The sequence below is a fragment of the Camelus ferus genome, chromosome 3, assembly GCF_009834535.1.
Source record: "Camelus ferus isolate YT-003-E chromosome 3, BCGSAC_Cfer_1.0, whole genome shotgun sequence".
NCBI classification, from domain to species: Eukaryota; Metazoa; Chordata; class Mammalia; order Artiodactyla; family Camelidae; genus Camelus; species Camelus ferus.
The window spans coordinates 12105011-12129439 of NC_045698.1; the positions used below are offsets into that span (position 1 = coordinate 12105011).

The 24429-nt window shown below is 47.2% G+C and overlaps 1 protein-coding gene across 1 annotated transcript in view; it reads right to left on the bottom strand.

The window, feature by feature from the left end:
• The window catches only part of RETREG1 (reticulophagy regulator 1), a 121843-nt gene extending 102195 nt beyond the window's left edge, over nt 1-19648 (bottom strand). Inside the window, exon 1 of the mRNA XM_032470321.1 lies at nt 19157-19648. Within this exon, the coding sequence (XP_032326212.1) occupies nt 19157-19470 (314 nt within the window). The 5' untranslated portion in view covers nt 19471-19648. The remainder of the gene's footprint in view (nt 1-19156) is intronic.
• Nucleotides 19649-24429: the final 4781 nt, after the last annotated feature.

Genomic DNA, 24429 nt, shown 5'->3' on the forward strand with positions numbered 1-24429 from the left:
TATATAGCACCAACAAGGAGTAAGAAAAAATGTAATAGGACATTTTTAAGTGGGAAATTGTGATTCTGAAAAGGAACCGCAGGGCAGGGCCAGTGGCCTGAGCACGTTCACGGCGGGGGCACCGCAGACGGGGGGTGGCGTGTCCACAGGCCTGACTGCTGCTCTTACTGCTCTTGACAGAGGGGCCAACTGAAGCTCAGAAAGATTAAGTCCCTTAACTGGGTTCATCTTGCTAGAAGCTAGCTCACCTCTAGTTCACCCCTCCTCCTTAGCCACACACACACACACACACACACACACACATGCATATACTTGCCTGCCTCCGTGAGCATTTATTTCTACTCTATCTCAGGCTAAAAAGCAAGAGAGAACCTAAATGTCTACTATAGCACAGAACAAAAATTAAAAGATAAGGAAATTGGCAAAGGGAAAATAAAGAACAGATGGTTACTCGGGTTTAAGGTTAGCCCACAAGAACTCAAACCGAGTTGCAATGCAAGAGGACGGCTGTAAATTTGGTCTGAGGTGACCTCTTGAGGGTCAGAGCCTCCTACATCCTCATCAGGAAGACCCCTCTTCACCCCGATGAGAGAAGAAGACAGACCAACAGTGAACATTCCTTGTCTTCTTACTATGAAAGGAATCAATCCGTGAAACAGAGCCGGCAAGTAAGGGAGCAGCAAATGTCACAGGCGACCCCCCAGCTCCCTCTGAGAGCCGCAGCGATGATCTGTGAAAGGTGAACCTCGGAGGGTGTCTATTTGTTTTTAATGCTTTTCACTGTTTGCCAAAAAGGAGCTCTAAGACAGGAAGCCAGGTGATTGGAAGTGTTACAGGGAGGAGCCAAGCACAGCCCGGTGATCACCCACGCTGTGAAATCTCGTGGGTAGCTAGAAGGTGCCGGCTTCGCCCGCCGGTCTGCCCACTCCCCTGCCCCTGCGGGCACCCAGCACGGTGGCAGGGACAGCCCGACGACGCTCTAATTAAACAAGGGAGACAAAGCCATCCCCCCACTGCGCGGCCCTAACCAGCCTCCAACGGAAAACACACGTCCTCCTGGGAATCCCACCCGAGAGTTTCAGGGCCAAACTAACTCTCCAAACAACAGGCGACACCCGTGAAAAACAGTGCAGGGAACAAGGGACAGGGTAACAGCAGATGTAATGAGCGGAGGGGACAGTTCCTCATTAAGCGCCCCCAATGCGCCACTCAACTTCTGTGTTTATTACATTCAAGGCTGAACATCAACAATAAAAGAAAATGCCTCAACCACAAACCAGTCAACAAGCACAGGGAGTCTTGGACAGAGGAGGATCCACATTTCAATCAGATGAGAAGGGACTTCAAGGTAAAACTGCTTACAGATGACAGAGACATGTCTTCAGTTCCTCAGTTACCTGTTAACAGGTCTTTTAAAAGTGACCCCAACTCTGCAGGCGTCTACATCAGAACTTCGAATCTGGCTATTCTGATAAAGGAGAATGGGGGTTCCTTGGCAAAAGGCATTTTTTTGAAAAGCTTGGCAAAGGCACAAGAGTGAGTCAAGACAATGTCCCGGGGACAGTGGGCACACTCAGTAACCACATAGCCCTGAAAACCAGTCTCCTTGGCCAGCAGTGATCAGACTTGTCACCCCACTGCTTTCCCAGCACTAACCTTGATTCCTACTTGTATATTCGTTGGTGTGTTCATTTGTTTCTCATTTGCTCCTCCTGACGCCAAATCGTAAGCTCCACGTGAGGTCACTACCTGGCCAATTGCAGGTGCTGGATAAATGCGTCTTTGATTGTTGCTCATTCCATATTTGTTGGATGAATGAGTCAATTAATGTAATTAAATAATCATGCATGTAATTAACGTACTCCTTAATCATGAGCTCCCTACAGCACACTATCAGAACAGCAACAGCTTGCCAAAACGGAAAAAAATCACACACACGTGGGGAGCATGAAAATGTCTATAGTTTTTGGAGAACTTTTGAGAAGCAAAAACTTCTCATAACATGGATGGCCCTTGGACCTTGGCTTAGGTTAATTTGTATCTCTTTGAGGGAAGTCAGTCTGGCTCTCCGAACTTGCCACTGTGCTAAATAAAGCCCTGTTGCAATGATGTGGTTAATCAGGTCAAGGAGGATGGTGCTCTGGCCAATGCAGGCGCCTCATCCCCGGAGGGTGGTTCAGGTCTAAGCCACCATGTTCACACCCACAGCCAATATGTGCCTGGGCTTCTTTCTAGACATCTGGGAGTCCCTCTAACTAGAAGCCAAAGATCATCACTGATATTCCGGGGACGATACCCAAGAAGGGTTCTTTTGTTAACAGCCACGCTTTTGAACGCCGCAGGCACGTGGCAAGCAATCACGGGCTCACAAAGCCTTAAGACCTACACCTGTCTGCACCAGCCGAGCTCCTAGGGGCAACATTAGAGCTGAAATCTTCAGTGATGTTATTAAAAGTCATAATTTCTAATGGAAATTATCGGTTTCCACTTTGATAAATGAAAGCTAGCATTCACTAACACATGTGGGTTAAAGAAACAGGAGAGCAGTTTACAGATCATGTGTTCCATTTCCACTGGATTATATTTGTTTTAATCTATTCTAATGAACTTAGAATTTGAGCCAAAAGTGAAACTCTATTGTAAATATCTTTAAATATTTAGATATCATTTATAAGAAAATGGTTAAAAGTTTATAGGTACCACTTTTTCATAAACTATGATAGTAAACTGGTTAAAGTCCCTCACTAAAACTTTCTGACATTACACACGACATAACAAGGCAAACTGTTGTTTTTAATTTACCCCAGTGGTATGTGGAAGTAAAATTCATAAAATGTACATGTACCAAGAAAATATATATTCATTTCTAAAAAGATGAGTCAATAGATGAAGTAAGGTTTCCACACGACAGTCAATACCCCAAGATATACCTATTCACAGTACGGGAATTGAACCGCAGGAGGAATTTCAGATAACGTCCCTTCCTCCAGCTTATGAGCCATTTCCTCCACTCACAAAGATGGATTTGGATTTTATGCAACTCAAGAGCAACTGAGCCCAAAATGAGAGTCCACAAGGCCCTCTTCTGACTCCTGGTGACATTCCCCTCTCAGGGGACTGGGGCTGGACAAGTCTGCAGCAGCTGTGGTCCCCTGTTCTAAACCCTGCTGTTTGGATAGCTTTGGTCTTACTTTTACACTTTATTTCCCATGAAAGCCTGAATTCTTTTAAACACTGGGTGCCTGCATGTTTTTAGTTTGTGAACACCCTGTGTTACACGTACCAGCGACAGGCGAGCTGGAAGAGACGAAGTCAACAGCTCCTTCCAAAAAAGTTTATTAACAGCGAAAGAGCCCTTAAGCTGTGTTTGATAACAAATGTAACTATTAAAGTGACCATGTGGATGTTATTTTAACAGGTCTTGGTGGTATTTTAGCAAACTTATCAATCTGTAGTTCAGGAGCATATAAAAATATTTCCTTTTAATAATGAATGCATTTCCAAGTGACAAGAATTCTCCCTATGAAAGGTCTCCCAGGATGGAGTTACTCTCATTGTTTGAAAGAAGGTGGTGTTCTGTAAGTTGGATGGTAAACATCTTGTTTTGAGTAGATGTGGTCAAACATAAGCTATTACTCCTGAGAGTGGGAGAAAGTCTCCTTTTGTCAAAGCGACTGTTACAACCTCTGGTTCATTTGACAGAAGGTAAGAAGAATGGCCATCATTAAAAAGTCCACAAATGATAAATGCTGGAGAGGGTGTGGAGAAAAGGGAACCCTCCTGCCCTGCTGGTAAGAATGCAGTTTGGTGCAGCCATAATGAAAAGCATATGGAGATTCCATAAAAACTAAAACTAGAGTTACCCTATGATCCAACAATCCCACTCCTGGGCATATATCTGGAGAAAGCTCAAATTCAAAAAGATACATGCACCCCAGTGTTCAAAGCAGCACTATTTACAATAGCCAAGACATGGAAACAACCTAAATGTCCATTGACAGATGACTGGATAAAGAAGTTGTCATATAGGTATACAATGGAATACTATTCAGCCATAAAAAATACAATAAAATGGTGCCATTTGCAGCAACATGGATGGACCTGGAGATCGTCATACTATGTGAAATAAGCCAGAAAGAGAAAGAAAAATATCCTATGATATCACTTATATATGGACTCTAAAAAAAATGACTCAAATGAACTTATTTACAAAACAGGAACAGACTCACAGATATAGAAAACAAACTTATGGTTACCAGTGGGGGAACGGGGTGGGAAGGGATAAATTGGGAGTTTGGGATTTGCAGATACTAACTGCTATATATAAAATAGACAAACAACAAGGTCCTACTGTGGAGCACAGGGAACTATATTCAATATCTTATAATTGCCTATAATGAAAAAGAATATGAATAGGAATATATATATGTATGTATCACTGAATCACTATACTGTACACCAGAAACTAACACAACATTGTAAACTGACTATACTTCAATGAAAAAAAAAAAAGAAGAAGAAGGGAGAGTGCAGTCTGGAGCACATGCCTGAAGCTCAAAGTGAGCTAGCAGTTTCTGAGGGGCCTGGCAATTCCTGGAGAGATCTAGACCCTCAAGATCCCCAAAGACTTGGTTAGATCAACTCAGTAGTGTCTCCATGCAGGCCTGTAAAATACGCGGGGCGAGCCTGCCCTCGGGAAGACCATGACTCCGCCTTCCTAAGCCTCCCCGTGCTCACTGCTCTGACGCTGGGCGCTGTGCAGCTTTTAAAGGGGCTGCGTTGTCACCAGCTCACTGTGGGGCCTTGGGACGCAGCTTCTTCATCTACAAAACGAAGTGGTTAAACTGGAGTGAAGATTCCCAGCCTTTTGCTTCATCCACCATCAACAGGAAAGGTTTTAGCTGCTAACAAAATAAACAGCACGGCGGACTCGGTCAGACCTAGTGCAACTTGAACACAGAGATAAACCTCTTCACCAGCTGTTTGAAGTACTGAAAGCAGATCAGGACCTCCAAAGAACCAGGAAGCTCGGGGTCCTAGATGATTTTCCTTTTACTGTTAGGGTCCTCGGTGACTTTCACAGATTCATGCTATGGCTGACACCTGCTGGTCTGGATGCCCATCCAGGGGCTCAGTGCCACGCAGATCAGCAAAACAAACAAAAGTGCCAGTGTGGCTTTTTGGAAGCCGACCAGCTGACAGCAGCACCTACGTAGCATTCAGCTCCAAACCAGACCTAGAATGTAAACAGTGACACTCCTGACACGATGCATCCTGGCCTGTGACAAGTCAGGACACTATTCGTTCTGAGCACTGTGCTAATGAGGTCAAGGAATGAATTCTCTCGGCCTTTCAGTTCAATTAAGCCCAGCCCAGCCTAGGATTGCAAGTTCCCGCACAGGCAGGTCAGCTGCCGGGCCTGCCACCCACCCCACAGGGCACGACTCAGCCAAGCCCATGGGAGCCAGCCAGGGCAGCCTCCCTGCACGATTCCTGGGGGTGCCACTCACGCACCTGTCTGTGCAAGTACCCCGTGGAGGCACGCGGAAGCCCTGTGTTCAGTTCCACCCACCTAGAGAATGGACCACCAGAGTCACAGGCAGCTTTTACCGGGCAAGTAGGCAAGCAAGGCAAAAAGAAATGCTTCAAGCTTGCCCTGAAGATCTAAAGCGCGAGCTATAATGACACAGCAGACAGGCCGACTCCTCACCTAAGTACTGGCAGTCATAAACCAATAGCTGGACCAACTACAGACCATCCACAAGAGACTGGGCACTGGGAGGATAGCCATCTGCTCAAAGGCAGCGCTGGAAGCAAGCGAGAAAGGAGGGTGAGGCTTCAAAATTCAAGGGAAAATTACTCCCAGCCCAGAATTCTAAACCAAGCCAAGCCAGCAATCAACTGGCAGGGTGGGATAAAGATATTTTCTGCACCCAAGTTCTCAAAACATGTACTTCCTCTGCACTCTCCCAGCGCTGGCGGCTGTGCTCTCTCAAGACGGAAGAGTTCACCGAGAGAGTCCAGTAACAGAGAGAGCAGGCAGATGTGACAGCCGTAGAGCAAACACAGGAAAACCTTAAACCATCGCGAATCATCTCCAGGAGGAGAAACGGGGGAGCTCCCTGTTCAGGCAGCTGACTTTCCTGACCCCGTTCTCAGCAGGGGTCCAGGGACCGAGGCCCCCACACCCGGGAGAGGGATGACGACGCAGGCGTTCTGCGGGGATGGCAGGCCCAGGGGACAATCACACTAGACCAGAACAAGGGGGTGAGGACTCCAAGAGGGATGGCTCCCGGGGAAAGAGAGACACTGAAATGTGGGCCTGACAGGTTTGACCTTTATTGAAAGGAGCTTTCCAGAAATGCTAGAGTTAAAAAGATCAAATAGAAAAAAATGCTAAGAGTAACAGCAAAAAAGAGCTGTACAAGAAAGGGACTGTAAACGTGGGACCCTCCTTAGCTCCTGGATGAACGATGCTTACTTCATGACTGAACCCCAAATTGTGACAGCATTAGAGCAGACAGAGGAGGAGAAGGATGTGTAATGTGAATTGGATGGGCGGGAAAAAATGATGATTGCTAAATCAAGAAGCGGCATTTTAAAAAATTTTGCAATCATGTGTGGCAATGGGTGTTGACTAGATTTATTGGGGTGATCATTCTGCAGTATCTACAGATACCGTCACTCTGTTGCACACCTGAAACCAATACATGTCAGTTATACCTCAAAAAACTTTAAGAATGTAAATGTAAAATAAATGTAAAAAAAGGCACTTTAAGGATATTATTCAGAAAAGCTTAAACAGAGCCATAAGCAGAAAGTTTAACAACAGCTGCCCTGAGAAACAGGACTGGGAAGCGGGGAGACGTGGGATAAGAGACTGCTCTGTTTTCATTAAAAGTCTGGCAGAATTCACTGATCTAAGGGAGAGAGAAGAGAAAGGCGATGTTTTATTTTCATGTATAGTGTTCTCCACATTATGTACTATACATTCTGCAGTCGTAGCTTCATTTTTTTCTTTGACCAAAGTGGTATGCAACAAAGTTTTAGTAAGTTCTAAGAATGAGGAAAACAAACAGGCAGAAAAGTAAAATATCTTCAAATTGTACAAGGTGCCATGAAAGATACAGGCAGATCTGAAACTGAAATTGATGCACAGGACCCACTGTGGGCGGGTGGGGGACGACCCCACTAAGGAGGTGCCTGTGAGACTGACGGCAGCAAAGGGGCCTTGGAGGAGACGATGCGAAGAGACAGAGCCTGGAGGTGGAAGGAGGGGCCTCAAGAGGCCAGAAAAAGCTGCAAACAGGGCTGGATGGCTTTAGCAATGAGCCAGAAGAGGGGCAGGATGGTCTGGGCTCTCCTGACACCCTCCTGTGCGCCTTCCATAAAGACACCACCATCTGGGCCAGCCCAACAGCCCAACCCCACCCAGGGAAGGGCAGAAGTGCTCCTTCAAAACGAGATGTCATTTTCCCAGATGCTAAATTGACCCAGGCTCACATCCAAGCTACACTTCTTTCAGGTACACACTGTTCTACACCAGCGAGCGAGCTGGCAGCCAGCACAATGGGCAAGAGTCCACATGGCATTTTAACCGAAGAGAAAGAGCCATCCCATGTCAAAAGGGCCGACACAAAGGGAACTGAGCTATGATGAAGTGGGACCGCTTGACAGCTCGGAGAAACGCACACCCAGCTTTGGTCACTAACGCCTACAACGGCAAACACCGGCGGCAGGGCAGAGCTGTGGCTGGGGTCGAAATCTGACTTGTAAAAATTAACTTCTTTTCACAATAAAAGAAAATATAATCACTATTTTTGTTATTTGAATATATTATATATATTATATATTAAATTCAATAAAACAAAGCAGCTCTATCCAGCTATGTGGGAGGCAGCAGATGTTTTAATTTGAGAAGTAAATTAACTTTGTCCTCCAGAAGACCGAGGGGCTAAGTCCTATAAAATCACGCTCTCATTCTATGGTGCAACCTCCCTCTGCAGGAGAGTCTAGTTTCCTGGGGGAAGGACATACAGGGGCCTGGCCCAGCTCTGCCACAACCTGTCATCTGGGGGCAAGTGACTCAATCACCCTGAGCCTCAATAGCCCCCTCTGCACAATGGGGGCAACAATCCCCACTGGGTGTGTGAGAACCACATAATAACTCCCTCGAGTGCCCAGCAAAGCAGGAGCCCAATAAACAGTCATTGTTAAAACAGCGGTCACTGCAGGAATCACGAAATGAAATCACAGGAAGTGTGCCCCAAAATTTGTCAAAAGAGGATTGGCCTGTTATATTTGACAGCCAACACAGTTTATCTAGAAACCCAGGGGGCCCACATGGCCACAGCGTGGGTGAGCTCTGTGTCATCTGAGTGTCTCTCTCCAGTGGAAGGTTCAGCCCACGTGTGGCAAGGACGGAGGTCCTTTGCCCCGTGGATTCCAGCTCTTTCTCCGGTTCTAAGATGCCATCCGGAGCACGCAAGTGGCCCCAACTCACTTAACCTGTTTTCACTTAGGGAGGGCTGCCTTCATCCCCGAGACAAAAATACTTCCTTCCCAAATAAACTGAAAGCAGCAGAGAACAAAGAACCCTGGAAACACCTACGAGCTGTATGCTTCCAAAAGCATGTCTGTAATGACATGTGGAAACATGGACACATGTGATCTCGCTTCTTTAGCAAATGGGAAGCTTCCCCCAAAATATTTACTGTTAAACTCATACAGTTTGGGGGGGGGCAGACCATAGTACTAAATGTGATACTATTCCATAAAAATATGCATCTTGAAAAATAACTGGTCTATGAAGACAAAGCTGTAAGCATGGGACCCTGACACAGATGTATTCACTGAAGAAATAGCCAAACATAAACCCAAGAATACAACGTAACAGAGCGTTTCCCCCCAGACATTTGTGATTTCCTGACCCTCTTCCCCAAGAAAGCAACAGCCTGCCTCGTCCTCCCGCGGCCTCCCCAGTCTCAGGAGATCATCCTCCCCCTTCTAAGGGAAATACACCTCCATGGGCAGGTGACTCCTGGCCACTTGTCCTCCAGGCGCACCCACCTTTCTCCCCGGCCCTCAGGTGTCAGAGGAGCCCATCCTCCCAGGACCCACCCAGGCATCTGCACGGTGGGGTTGGGGTGCAGAGAACGGCCTGGGATTGTACAGAAGGAGCGCACACAGAAACAACTAAAATGCAGCTTCTGACATTCAAAATCGGCCAGGTATTTCCTAAACTGCTTGAACTCCCACTGGCCAAGTCAGGAGCTGGCCTGAAGACCAAGTCCCAGAGGGGCCCAGGAGGACAGGGTGGGGAGTCTGGTCCTCCATGGAGCCTGAGTTATGCTGCTATAGCGGAAGGAGGCGGTGATGGGCTGGAAGGAAGGGAGCGTCCCTCTTTTGTTTTGGTTTGGTTTTTGGTGGGGGTGGGGTAGGAAGGTAACTAGCTTATTTATTTATTTTTTGTTTGATGGAGGGACTGGGGATTGAACCCAGGACCTTGATTGCTAAGCACGTACTCTACCACTGAGCTATACCCTCCCTACAGCGGAGAACCCGCTTCTGGAGTGGCTGGGAAAGCCAGCCCTGCAGACACCGCTCTCACAAAGGCCAGGAAGGAGCATCTGCTGGTCGTGTCTGCGCTTGGCCCTCAGGAACACCGCCCTCTGGGATTCGCCGTGCTCTGACTCCCTGCCAAAGGTGCTTTTGGTTGCCCACCTTGGTAATGTCAGCTCCCTCAACACTCTCCCTAGGCTCTGCTCTCACAAGACTCAGCAAGGCTCCCTCGGGAACTTCACCACCCTAAAGCCTGCATCTCCAACACACCCAAATCCGCACTTCACTCCAACCCATCCCCTGAGCCTCGGCCCATATACCCAACCCTGCAGAGACTTATAACTTCAGCTGACGGCCCATGGGTTCAGCATACCCCCCGGCCAAAATTGCCATATCACTCTCCTCCCCCACTGCCCCAACCTGCTGTAACCCCAGTGGCCCTCATATTGGTTAATACCAGACACCTGTCATTCACTCTCGGAAGCTGAGTCATTCCCCCACCTCTCACTCTCCTCCACCCAAGAAATTACTCAATCCTCTCAATTTTACCTCCACAGTCTCCCTACCCCAATGCTTCTCCTCACCACCACGTGCTCCTGCAAAGGCGTCCTGCTCTGTCTCTGGCCCCAAGCTCTCGCTCCCCTAATCTATCCAGGGGGCTGAGGGAAAGCCAACAAGCAGAATTTGGCACACTCACTGCATGGAGTTCTAAGCTAAAAGTAATGGTGTTCCCCCCTTGTTCACCCAGCCCCTGCCACACTGGACTCCATGCTGTTCTGCAAACACCCCAAGCCCACTCACCCCAGGGCCTTTGCACATCCTGTTCCCTCAGCCTGGAACATTCCACTTCGGAGGTAGCTGCTTGGATCATTCCCTATCTTATTCTTCAGGCATCAGCTCATAGTCAGTCCTTTGAGAGGCCAGTACTGACCACCCCAAAAAACAGCACCTCCTTGCCCCTCCCTGTCTCTTGTCCCTGCCTGAGTCTTCTCCAAAGCACCCAGCTTCTCCTACCATGTGTACGTGTTTGTTGTCTTTGTTTCACCACTCCCACAATGAGAATATAACCTCCATGAGAAAGGGATCTTACTCTTTCTTGTCCATCATTACATCTTTAGCACCAAGAACAGTGTTGGCCACGCAGTAGACAATAAATATTTGTTGAATTTTTGAATGGAGGTCTTGGAAGAAAGGGACTAATATAACGGCACTTATTTTCTTTTGAATTGAAGTACAGTCAGTTTACAATGGGTTAATTTCTGGTGGACAGCACAGTGACTCATGCACTCATTCATTTATATATATATATATGTATTCCTTTTCATATTCTTTTTCATTATAGGTTATTACATGGTATTAAATATAGTTCCCAGCGCTATACAGTAGGACCTTGTTGTTTATCTGCTTTATATATAGTAGTGTGTACTTACAAACCCAGAACTGCCAATTTATCCCTCCCCACCCCTTTTCCCCCTGGTAACCATAAGTTTGTTTTCTATGTCTGTGAGTCTGTCTCTGTCTTGTAAATAAGTTCATTTATGTTCTCTTTCTTTTAGATTCCACATATAAGTGATATCGTATGGTATTTTTCCTTCTCTTTCTGGCTTCCTTCATTTAGTACGACGACCTCCAGGTCCGTCCATGTTGTTGTAAATTCTCAACAAAATATTAGCAAACAGAATCCAACAACACATTAAAAAGATGGCACTTATATAAGGGTAATAAAGACTGCTTATTTGATACAGTCCAAATTCCTTAGCACAGTCCAATAGTAAATTCTTCAGAAATTGGCCCCAAAGTTTCTTTCCAACCTCACTTGTGGCTACTCCTTCCAGCACATAAAACCCCCTGCCCCACCCCTCCCATCTCATCCTGCCCCTCCCCCTCTATTTCTCCATCTATACAAATGAATATTTATGAGCACTACTGTGTACTCTGTTCAAGTTTCCGTGAGTTAGCTGTGCACCTAGCACATAATAGCTACTCAATACATATTAGTTCTTTTCCTCTTTTTACATACTGATCATCCTGTCTTTCCCCAATCTCTATATCCCTGTTTCCTGCCTAAGGAAATCCTATTGGTTCATCTTGGCCCATCTGTGATAATTTAGTGCTCACAGCATAACCTTAGAATTATTTGCTTACTAATCTGTCCCTCTCACCAGGGATCAGAATGTGTCTTAGTCATCGCTGTATTCCCAGCAGCTAGTAATGATACACCTCATTTATTTGTACTCATTTGGATCAATCAGGCAACTTAAAAACATTCATGCACAACAGGATAAAAAGGAAAAAAATAAGAGTAGCAAAGAGACTTTAAGGAAAAGTTATTACTCAAATAATGTGGCCATAAAATCGTGCAAAATCACTGAAGTTGAGCTTTGTGGTTATCACACTAGAGAAGAAAACCTGATGGGTTTCTAGAATAAGCATTAATCTGTTAAAAACTGCCCTGTTTCTTAGGTCTTCAACCCGCAGTTTCTGGTGCTAAGGGGTAGAGAACAGCCTTCCGTGGGGACTCGTGAAAGATTTCCTGTGTCTCAGAATGAACACGAGGCCACCACGCAAGAAACGTTTGCTGAGTATAAACATTGCCCACAACTATTTTGAATGAAGTGAAGCCTTTCTATTTTGCAAGATCTTTCTAAACCAGCCCTACCCAACCCAGGCTAGGGGAGTAGCCTCTAGTCCAGCCCAGTTCACAAAACCTTTTCTGAGCATCTGCAATGTTTCAGATTCCACGCTGGTTCCAGGCATCCAAGAATAATCATCCATAGTCCCCACTCCCCGTCCTACACTCCTCGTTCCCACTCAGCATGAGGCAGGCGAGTCTCCCCAAGCTGACCACACCCAGTGCTCAGCCCCCATTTTCTTGGGTTTGTCTGATATGGGAAGCCCTCACTGCTAACTTTGCTTTTACAGCCACACCTTCTCTTTCAGGCCTATTCAGTAAGTTGCACAGAGCTTTCACCAACTATTCCCAACCCACCTGATACTCACTATTCCTAACCTGCAAAGCCCTGCAGAATGCGGCACACAATTTGGAAGTCTGGTGTGTTGTTTGAATCAGTTTGCTGAACCAGCCATGTCTCCCAAAGCAGAGTGTTAAGGTCTGAGAGATAAGCACAGACCTGGGACTTCTGGTCTACCAGCTGGGCCCAGCACCACGTGGGCCTGAAGCAGACACTCAGCCACGGCTCCTGAGGCCCAGATGGAGCTGAGATCAGGTGGGGAACGTGAGCTGAACAGGCTAACAGCCTGCAAAAGACCCCTCTCAACTCGGAAACAGCCCTCTCCCACCATCATTATTTTCTGGTGAAATCATTAAGTGAGATTCTGTAATATTGGAAAATGTAAGCCCTAATTGTTGGTTCCCACATCTGTCTTCTATTATTCTTTAGAATGATCAAGTTTGAAAAAAAAAAAAAAGAAAGAAAGAAACACTGAATTTGGGGAAAGAGGATGTGGCTCACGGCCCAGGCCTGTGACCCAGGTTAGCACTGTGCTATCAAATACAGTAGCCACTAACTACATGTAGCTGTTTAAACTGAAGTTTAAATTCAATAAAATTAAAAATACAGTTCCTGAGTCACACTAGCCTCACCTCATAAGCTCAAGAGCCGCGACAGGCTAGTTGTTACCACACCAGACAGCACACACGTGCAGTGTTTCCATCACTGCAAGCATCCTATTGAACAGGTCAGAGTCATCTTTGATAATTCATTTAACTTCTATGGGACTGTTTCCTCTTGTGTTCAAAGGGAACACCTGCCTCACTGGCTGCTGTAAGATTTAAATGAGGTGCCAAATGCCAACATCCTTAATAATTTTAGTAGTTACAGTTTGACTAAACCTGCATATACAGTTATATACACAGGTATAGTTTAATGAAGGTAGCAATCATTAACAGTAGTGGCTGCCAAAGGAGTTACTATCAAGAATACAGAAATTCTACGTCAGGCCATGTGAATAGAAGGATGCAGTCCAGGACGACAGGGCAAACACACTCTGGTCAGACCATCTCATAAGGCTGCATTCGAGGAGGAATAAAGATAAACTGAAGCATGTCCAGAAGAGTCCGGAAAATGGTGAGTGGAGGGAGCCCAGAACTTCTCAGCCGGGGACAAGAAGACTCAGTAAAAATGGGGACAGAACGAATCTTGAAACAGACAAAGGATCATCCTATGGAGGGAGCCCAGATCTTGGGCAGCTGCACAGACAACCAAAAGGTGTGCTTAAGTCAGTGCAAGGAAAATATTCACTAGTCAGGGTTGTCCAGCAATGGGAAGGCTGCCTTCTGGAGAGGAGAGCTCGTGATCACAGAAAGTGCTCAAACGCAGCAGTTCTCAAATTTGAGTCACCTGGGGAGTTGGAGAAAATTCAGATGTTGAGCCCACACCTCTAGGGATTCTTGTAGGTGGAGGGTGGAGGGTGGAGCCCACCAACAAGCACCCAGGTGCTGGCCGTGATGAGACCGCTCTTTGCGGGGCGCTGCGCTAAAGCAAGCTGGCCGAACCCATCAGCGATGCAGAGAAGGGGCTCTGGACACCAAGCGGGAGCCGGGCCCTGCAGCTTTCTAAACCCACTCTAGCGGACCCCCAGTGGGTCCAGGGCATTCCAGACTGCGTGAGTGCCCAGCCTGGGACACAGCAAAAGCCACAAAGCCCACGGTCTCCCGCCAGGCAGGCCCCTGTGTCACCATCTCGGGCGAATCACTTCCTGGCAGTTGAACTCTTTACACGAATGGAAAGAAGGCAGCGTCCTCACGCAGCACCAGGTGCTCCGAGGAGAAAGGCCTGCTCTCCGACTGTGGGTTCAAAACTAAAGCACATCAGAGCAGCCACCTAGGCCGCAGAGCAGGGTGCACTGGGAGGGCGGTGGCGGCATGCAGCATTCAGCTTCAGTACTGTGACCAGCAAGGAGACTAAGAAGAGGGACATTCTCGTCCAGGCCCTCATCTCCAGGGCCACTGCCACGTGGCCATACAAAGCACGGCCAGAGCTGGCCACCCTGCTCACCAAAACCAGACACCGCACACTAAGACTTCTGCCTGAATTTTTGCAGTAGCTTCATTTATCATGGCCAACCCTGAAAACAACCCGAAAAAAAACAACTGTAAACGAGTAAACCAATTGTGGTTGATCCCCAGAGCGGTGGACCAGTCAACAACAAAGAGAAACAAAGAACCGATGTGCCCAGCGGGGGTGAGTCCCAAAGCCTTACGCCGGGAAAGCAGAGCCAGGCACAGAAGACACCATGTTATACGGTCTCACTAATATGAGACTTTAAGGAAGACAAATCTAATCTATAGTGACGGGAAACACATCAAACCCGGGGCGGGGTCGGGGGCTGACAGGAAAGGGACTCAAAGAAATCTCTAGGAGTGATGGAATGTTCTAGATCTTGACTGTCTTTGTGGTTACATGGGTGTTTGCACTTGACTGCTCACTCAAGAGTGTGTACATATTATTGACTGCAAGGAGTTAGTTCTTTAAAAACAAAAGCAAATGGGCATTTTCTGTTTCATTGGGTTCGTTCTATTTGATGATGCGCTTAGAACTGGTGTCACTGGTTGCGTCTGGGAGGAAGCGGGCAGCCAGGGACAGGCGTGGGGCAGAGACCTCCGGACTGATTTCCTCTTTATACTTTTAAACTTTTGAACCGTGACTCGGTATCAGCCATTTGTTTTAAATAAATAAAATTCAAAATTAAGAAAAACAATTTCAAACATGTCCCTTATTGGTAAAAGGAGAGAGACCCAGCCCTAAGACTACAAGACTGTTGCCCACATCTACTCCAGGCTGTGGAAACCCTGCTTCTTGAGAAAGGCGCTCCATGGTCTATATTTTATCAAACTCCTCTGGGCTCTAAGTGAACACCGTTTTTTAAAGTATTATTATTTTAGTATTTTTCATAAAATACATCCAAGAATGTACACACATGCATAGTTTTTAAATAATTATAACTTGAACACCACATAACCACCACCACCCAAGTCAAAAAACAGAACACTGAACACCAGAACCTTCCACGTGCCCTCTGTGATCTTCTCACTCTTCACAGAGATAACCACTCTTTTTCTTTTTTTTTAAACTGGGGCTCAATATTCATTTATAACTTTTCTTTAATCTTTTTTCTGTATACATATATATTTTTTATTGAAGTATAGTCAGTTTACAATGTTGTGTCAAAGGATAACCACTCTCTTGATTTTACAGATAAGAGTGTCTTTCTTATCTCCTGTCTACAAATCCCTAATTAATACTGTTTAGTTTTGTACATTTAAAAACTTTCAAAAATCCAAATCATTCCGCATATGTTATTATGTGCTTTCTCTGCCCCAAATCACATTTGTAAAATTCATCTGTGCTATTGAGTACAACTGTAGTTTAGTTGCATTGTTATATGTTATTTTATGATGGGGAACAAATGTACCACAATTTACTTGCCTAATAAAATATTCATGGATGTTTTTACAAAACATTTTTGGGTCCCACTGCCTATAGATAAAACAGGTCCAAATACAAAGCATGACATTCGAGGCAACCACTGCCCCCAGATGTCCTCCAGAACACCCACCACTCTCAACTCCCCGACTTCCTGCCACCAACTCACGCGGCATTGCATCAGTTAAATACATTGGATGAAATATTAAGTACAATTTCCTTAGGACTAGAATGCTGCTGACCATATGCTAGATCTACCCGGATCATTCCTGTCCATCAAATCTGATTCAAATGTGATCTCCCCATGAAGACCCCACAGTCTCTTCAATCCACGATGCCACCCCTCCCCCCAAACTGCAGCAAAACAAATGATTTTTTCTCTGACTTCTATCACACTTGCTCCATTCAGCCTCGAGTTATACCCATTTGTCACAGCCATGTCTCAGGTTTTGCCCTTTCAGTGCACAGCACTAAAATCTTGCAGGTAATGGGCAGGTAATAAATGTTAGAGCTTTTGAACTCAAACTCAAAATCCTGAAAACATCTGCTGGTACCAGGTACTAAATCAAGCAAAAATGGGCATTTGAAAAGTTAATTTCCACAAAAATGAAATAACATCAAGGAAAGTGCAAACGTCGTCACTACTGCTTACAAGATTTGGGCTCCTCGTGTTTCTAACATTGATCTTTTTGTTTTTCTCATAAACATTACAGAGCTTAAGAGTTCCTGGGACACAAAATGTTAAGAGTGTCACATAATTTAAGATTGCTTGATAAGAAGTACCCTATTTAGAGAAAAAAGTCCTTGAAAAGCATTTTAACCTCAGAAGCAACAACAGGGAGAAACTACAACATTTTAGTGAAATTAATAAATAGGTCAGAAATCCCAATTAACAAGTACTTCAAATTTAAAAAGCAGGACTATTATCTTTCTGTCAAAGAAAATACATGCATGGAATGTAGATCCTCCAAACAAGAGAAGAAATAAAACAGATTGGATTGAATGCCTGGCCATTGTTTGCCTCCCCATCAGACTTATTTACAAAAATGGATGGAAGACATCACTCCCAAATAATATCAAATATGCCTTTCGATTATTTTATGTAAAAATCTTCCTTTTCAAAAGATGTTGTTAAGAATACATCATACAAAAAATGCTTGCAACTCATATTACAGAAATGAGGCTAAAGTTAATATGAAAAGAGCTCCTACATATCAATAGGAAAAAGTCCAATGGCTCAACTAAAAATACGGACCCAAATTGTTTGTAAACTGACAATGCAAAGAAAAGATAATTATAATGGCTCTTGAACATAAGGAAAAATGCTCAATCTCAGAGAAATGCAAATTAAAACCGTACTGTGATACCTTTTTCACCTGTCAGATTTGCAAATTAAAAAGTTTGATAAAGATGCTGTTGGCAAGGATATACAGAGAAACAGGCAGACTTAGAAGTGCACATCCTCTCTGACCCAACAATTCCACTTCTGGGAATTCATCCTACAGAACGCTTGTTCATATGCAGAATAATGCACGTTCTGGCCATTAGCTATAACACTGTAACAGCCAAAGTTGGGAAACAAACAGTCCATCAGTAGAAGACAGGTTAATTGGTGACATCCATACAATGGAATTCTATGCAGCTGAAAAAGAATAAGGAAGTGCTCCCCAAACTACACTACGAAGAAAAACAATCCTTAGAGTATTCCACAATTTGCACAGAATAGTGTGTATTTGCTGAAATATGTACTATCTGGAAAGATACACAAGAGACTGGTAACACTGGTTGCTTTCTGGGAGGAAACTGAGACAGGCCTGGGAAAGAGATTTACAAAGTGTTTATTCTTCTGTACCTTTAAACGTTTGAACTGTGAGGCTGCTATTTTTAATAAGTAAAATTTAAAATTAAGAGAATTTTAAGAACATGTCCCTCACTGGTAAATGAGGGAGACCAAGCCCTAAGACTATTGGACTGTTGCCCCATCTAACATCATATACTGTACCCTCCTTGCTTGAGTGCTCGCTGTAACTTCCTAATAGGTTAGAGAAATATGGAATAAACTCTAGAAACACTGATAGCTAAGATTCCCGAAGTAAAGTTAATTCATATTCAGGGGCCCTGATAAGAAACAGCCCATTTCAAGAGAAGACCAAGACTAGCACAGATCTGCAGAAAAACCTCCAGGTTAAAGGAGCTGACCTAGAAAGCAGCAGGCTGTGGATGTGTCGTCAGGTTCTTTCCTAACTTTAAGGCTAAGAAATCTATGTCCTGTTAACAAGGCCTCCGTTGCTGAAGCTCTGCTTATTCGGCTGTGTGTGCGTGTCATGCTTGTTAGGAGGACACAGTTGCAAACAAAGAAGGCTTTGCTCCACCCTCCATCAGGCTGGTAACAGATGACAGGGCACACAGCCTTCCATGAAGGCGCCAGACACTTTCTCTGACTTTAGGGGTGAAGGGAGCTTTTCGAAGAGAAAAATTTGTGGATCAGGGACTTTTCAGAGAATGTCCCTGTGTATTCTCTCTGCTCTTCACCTAAAAAGACGACTGGTTTCCACACTGTACACACCTTGGGGGCGGGGTGATGGACAGAATCCACCTGTTTGCCTCCTGTTTTCTCATCAGGGAGTAATGACAGTAAACCCAACCCTCCAGGGAATGGAAAAACAAATCGTTCATTGCCCATCTCAGGTCGCTGATGGAGAAGGCTCAGTCTCCAGCGTGTACCTAAGCTGGTCCAGATATGCCGGCTCTGGTTGCAAGAACGCATACAAGTTCAAGTGTATTTGGTCCCGCTGATTTTGGGTGAGCGGGTCAAGACCTGAATGTTTCAGAAAGCAAAGGCCAAGTGCACTCTGGGCACACCTGTCGGCCCAGGTGCAGGCCAGTCAGCCGGTCACCTAGCCTTAGAGACGAGATACACACACACAGGATGACAAATGTTTACAGAGAAGTGCATCTGGAGGAAAGTTGAAGTGTGTGTCTACCTGTTTGAGAAAGGTGGCCGAGAAAGAGGGCCAGGGCTGAGACCTTCCTCCGCAGGGTCCGGCGTGCATCCCCCGGGCCGCCCCGGCACCCCCTCTGCCCGCCCCCGGGCGCCCCAAGGTCACCTGCCCTCCCCCCGGGCATCCCCACCCACCCCGAGCTCTCACCAGAACAGCATGTTGGCCCCGACGAAGGCGAGCAGGCTGCGCAGCGGCCTCTTCCAGCTCAGGAGCTCGTCGGCGCGGCAGCCCAGCCACAGCACGGGCTCCCCCAGCAGCCAGGTCACCGCGGCGGCCACCCCGCCGGCGGCCTCGTCCACCTGCCGGCCTGCACCCGCCGCCGCCGCCGCCGCCGCGCCTTCCTCCTGCGCTTCCTGCAGCTGCTCCTCAGAGGGAGCCCCGGGCGGCGGCGGCGCCTGCTCCGCGGCTGCGGCAGCCGGGCATCCCTGCTCGGCGTGCTCCGGGGGCGCCGGGCTCGCCATCTTCAGCGGCGCTGGCGGGCGGGGACGGGCGCGGGGACGGGCACAGGCACGCGCGCGGGCGCGCCTGGGTGTCGGCGGCGAGAGGGCGGCGGGTCCCGGCGCGGGGCGCGCGGCGCGGGGCGCGGGCAGCCGGGTGCCTTGTGACGTCAGCCCCCGCCGCGGCGGGGCGCCTCCCGGTGGAAGTGGGTGCGGCCAGGTTCGCGCCCGGCGGGGCGGGGCGGGGCGGGCGGCCTCCCCCGCGCCGGAGAGCGGTGGCCTCGCCCGGGACCGGGGGATGCCTGACCCCCTTTCCCCTTACAGCTGCGGGGGGCGGCGCAGTAGAGGACCGCCGCCCGCCGGCCCGGTCGCTCATCTTAAAGTGCAGAAGCACTTGGACATCCTCGCCTCTCGAGCCAGGGCCACTGATCGCCCATCCTGCGGCCTGAAAGGGCGCGGCGGGGCGCCCCTTACTGGCGGCGCGTTTCAGGCCCCGGCGACACCCCCCAGGCCCCAGGCCCTTGCAGGGACAGTCTGCACACCCACCGAAGAGGTCTTCAGTGCTCTGGGAATAATAGCGTGATGATACAATGGTTGGACTGAGAAAGGAAGACAAAAACATTTGGGGTCAATGCAGGAGCGTCTAGCTCTCTCGTTTTACACGTCAGGAAACGCCAGGCCGCAGCGAGGGGGGGCAGGCGCTTCCTCTCGCCAAGGCGTCTGGCCCCCAAGTGCGCGCTGGTCTCCCCGCAAGGGAGCGGGGAGCGGAGAAGCAGAACCCCTGCGTGTCACGCAGGTTTGACCAGGTTTGACCAGCCTTGACTGCAAACACTTCAGAGTCACTGTGGTCTCCGTGTCACAGTGGGCTTCAGGACAGGGTCAGGCGCTGTGAGGTGGGGTGACGGGAAATCCTGGGACCTGCCACACGGCTTCACTGGCCCAGGTGCTTCTGGGTGAGGGGGTGGGTCGGTGGAGAAGAGGGGCCAAAGCTATGCTCACTTTTCACTATTTGCATTTTTTTTGTATATATATATTTTCTACTGAAGTATAGTCAGCTTACAGTGTTGTGTCAATTTCTGGTCACTATTTGCATTTTTAAAAATATTATATTCTTTAATCCCCATTCTTACTTTTTTCTAGAATAAAATGCCCCCCCCTTTTTTTTCCCCTAGACTAAAATGTCCTTTCCCCTATCCAGAGCCTTCTACCTGTGATGAATCAGAGCATCTTGTATCCTCTTGGAGTTCACTAGGGCCAACCAACCTCCTTTTACTAGGTGGATGGGGCTCATTCCCAGAGCAATTAAAGCCAGTTACTTCCAGGGAGCCTCTGGACAATGTTCTCTAATGTTCAGCTGGGTGGTCCTTATATATGGTTATACCTTGGGGAACATATACATAGAAATTCATTGATTTGTACCTTGCAGGTGTGTGCACTTTACATGTGTTATACCTCAAGAGAGGATATTCCTGTTCCACTCAAAGGTTGCTTGAGCACCTACTGTGTGCCCCACACATTGCTAAGCTCTGTGGGTGTGGCTTCCACCCACAGGATGCTCACAGTTCAGGGAGGGACCAGTGGTGGCTGTGATAACTACTGGGACGGAAACAGTCACTCAGAGCTAAGCTTCCTTACTTAAATCCTGCAAAATTAGGGGCGGAGTGAGGAAGTCAGGTTTCAGGGGTTTGAGGGAGTAGATGGCATCTGCACGAATTGTAAGGAGGAGGGAAGTTAAAAGGGGGTTGGGAAGAGGAGGCAATCATTTCTGTCAGGAGGGAGATGACCACAAGGGAGCGAAGTCGTGGACTTGCAGGTGGAGGGGCACGGTATATATATTTGCAGCACATCACCCAGGCCTCGACTGATCCTCTAGTGGCAGGAAGTTTGGTGTTTGACCTGCAGGCAATGCAGATTCTCCCATGTCTGACTTGTTTTTGAGGAGAATCATAACAGCCCGCCACAGTGGCCAGGGAGGCAATGAAAAACCATGTGGGAAAAATGCAGGTAGTTTTCCCACAAAAGAAACACTCTTTCCCCAGGTATTCTCCCACCTTGGCCCCAGTGCAGGAGCTTCTGAAAGATAAATGATGCTTTATTGCATAATCTGGCCTTTGTTTAGCACTGGATACAGCCCAAGGGGTGTGATATTCTGAGACTGGTCATTGGACTCCACAGCTGGAGGGAAGAGTTGCAGGGCAGAGGCCATGAGGACCCTGATCACCACATTGTCCAAACCAGCATGGCTGTGCTTCCAGAAATGTGCAAGATCCTGCACGGTCCTCCTTCCCCCCAGTTCTGATTATTGTTGTCAGGATCTGTTGAAACAGCAAAAGCTGCTGACAACCAGGACACAGAAAAGCTGAATTTCAGTTGCTATGTGTGGTTCACAGTACTTATTATCTCCATTTAATGACAAAGCTCCCCACTCACAGCTCTGTGAAATCTTCCTTTCTCTCTCAAAGTTACTATGGGAAAAAAATGATACACAAGACTGTTTTGCACAAAAAGCTTGACTAATTGCTCTAGTCGGTCTTTTTCACCTCTGATCTCTAATAATTACTAACAAATAATGTCACAGGAGTAGACGCTGGCCTAGACACATACATGGGAGCTACTGGGCGATTTTTCTTTAATTATCTCTGTGGTTCATGAATAATGTATACAGTGCTAAGGCTGTATGAAAATAATGCTAAGCAAGCTGAAGAGAAACCTTGTCCCCTGGTTTTCAACAACATGTCACATTTAAAACTCCCGTGGATAATCTTACCGGTTAAGATTCTCTTCTGAACTTTGCATCTCCATATCTTGGGAACAGAGTGCTTAACACTAATGAGCTAGATGATTTGAAAATACTGATCTGAGGAACACAAGAAAACTGGAAATGTGTCAGAGGACAAAAAGAGAAAGGGAAAGAGAAAACAGTTGTCCCCGCTGAATCTAAGTGACAGATTAGAAAAATCCCAGCCAAAGAAAGCCAAAATACACAGAGGGACTCTTAAAAGAGGCCACGCACCTTTCTCTTCTGAAAGTAGCTAGAAAGCTTGTAATAGGAGAGAAAAACAATGAATAATTAAGCCCTACTCCAGGAGGTCACATGGGCGACACTAAGCTAAGCCTTAGAATGAGAGGGAAATGCCTATTTTTTCCCCTAAAATGTCTCATGTTAGACTCCTCCAGGAGGTCCTGAAGGGAAGAAGCACCGTCCACGTTGTATTGTACTCGTCCTGCAGATAATCATTGTGAAAGCTCTTCCGTCCTCCTACCTTATTATACCTTCTAGTCTGTGTTCTTATCTTTTCCGAATTTTTTGGTCACTGAGCCAAGATTGCCTAGAGAGTTCACTCTAAGCGGAGAGAAATAGGACCGTCCCACCACAACAGCAGTGACAGAAGACGTGGAGAGGAAGATGCTGGCCAGTGCCCGAGGCCCAGCTCACAGAAGGAACTGGCTGTTTCTGTTTGGGGCTGACTGTTTGTTGTGCTTATAAGAATTGGAATATCCGAACCAGAATAGTCTGTGTTTCCCAAGCCTCCTGTAAGGGAGGTGCCTACTAGAGATGAACACCCAGGTGGTGGTCAGCCACCCACAGGTTTAGGTATCAGTCTGTTAAGAATACATAAAAGAGCTTTTTTAAATCTTCAGGATGGTTCAGAGAACGGAGGTCACACCACAACAAGAGTATATCCTACCTACAGCCACACACATCAACACACACACACACACACACACACACACACACACACACACACACACGTCATCAGCAAGGATGATTTCAGGACATCAACTGCCAACGCCTTCCCACCGGGCTAGCAGCTACACTGCACTCAGCGGACTAGCCACCGTTCTGGTCCTGTCAGGGGAGGTCACCGAGAGGACGTGACCTCAGATTGACCTTCAGGCTGGACCAGGCAATCGGAGGATCCCTGCCCTGCCCCCTCCCCTGTCCTTGGAATGTATCTTCCGCCCACCGTTCCCACAGTGGGAAGCTGTTCCAAAGGACACAGCCGTGAGAGAGCTGTGTGTGGATGAGACCACTGGGATGGACTATGTGACTGAACCCCGCTACCGTCTCCATATAAACTCTTTTAAGAGTCTGGCGGGCGGGCTCAGGAATCTCCTGCCTCCTCCGATGTGCCCCTGAGGAGCCTGAGCTTTGGGGCCCAAGGTGGCTTTCAGCAGGAGAGTGAAGCGGCCTGGTTTGTGTTTCAGAAAGTGCCCCTGGGTAATGGATTGCACAGAGTCTGGCAGAGACCCTGGAAGAGACGTTTTCCTTGACATTCACTAAGACCGGGGAGAGGAGGAGGAGCAGGCTCGAGACATCTTTGGAAATGCCAGTTAGGCAGGTGGGCACTGGGGTCTGCAGCTCAGACAGCAGCAAGGTTCCTGGACCAGAGCCGGATCCAGGCGGAGGAAGGGGCCTGTATGAGAACATGGCAGAGGACAAGGCCGAGTTGAGTTCAGAGGCACTGGCCAGATCATTTTGACTGCGTGGAGCAGAGAATGGGATGAGGCTTTTGGAGGAACAGATCAGACAGAGGGGAGTTTCGAGTATCACTTGCCAAGTTTAGACATAATTCTGTAAGCAATGGAGAATTCCTGAAATTTATCAGTTTCTCTTCTATTGTTGTTTGTTTATTCATTTGTTTTATACCAAGGAGGGGATAGACTCAAAATTCCAGTCTCCTGAGGTCCCAGGAATTCCAGCTGGACTTGCATCGTTGAAGCAGGACAGTGATGTGATCATCTCTAAATCCAGGTCTCCAAATCAGGCCTTCAGTCCCGAAGGGTATTCTCTAAGCTAAAGTAAGAATTGTGGGACGCAATGGAACCACCACGAGAGTTACATCCCTCAGACACTCCTTCATAGTCTGTATTTGGCTTGTCACCTGTTACTAATTTTAGTTCATTAGAAATTAGGCACAGAATCTGGTGATTTTTTAGGCTGGGAGGGTGGCCCCAGGCCCTGCTAAGAACATGCAGCCA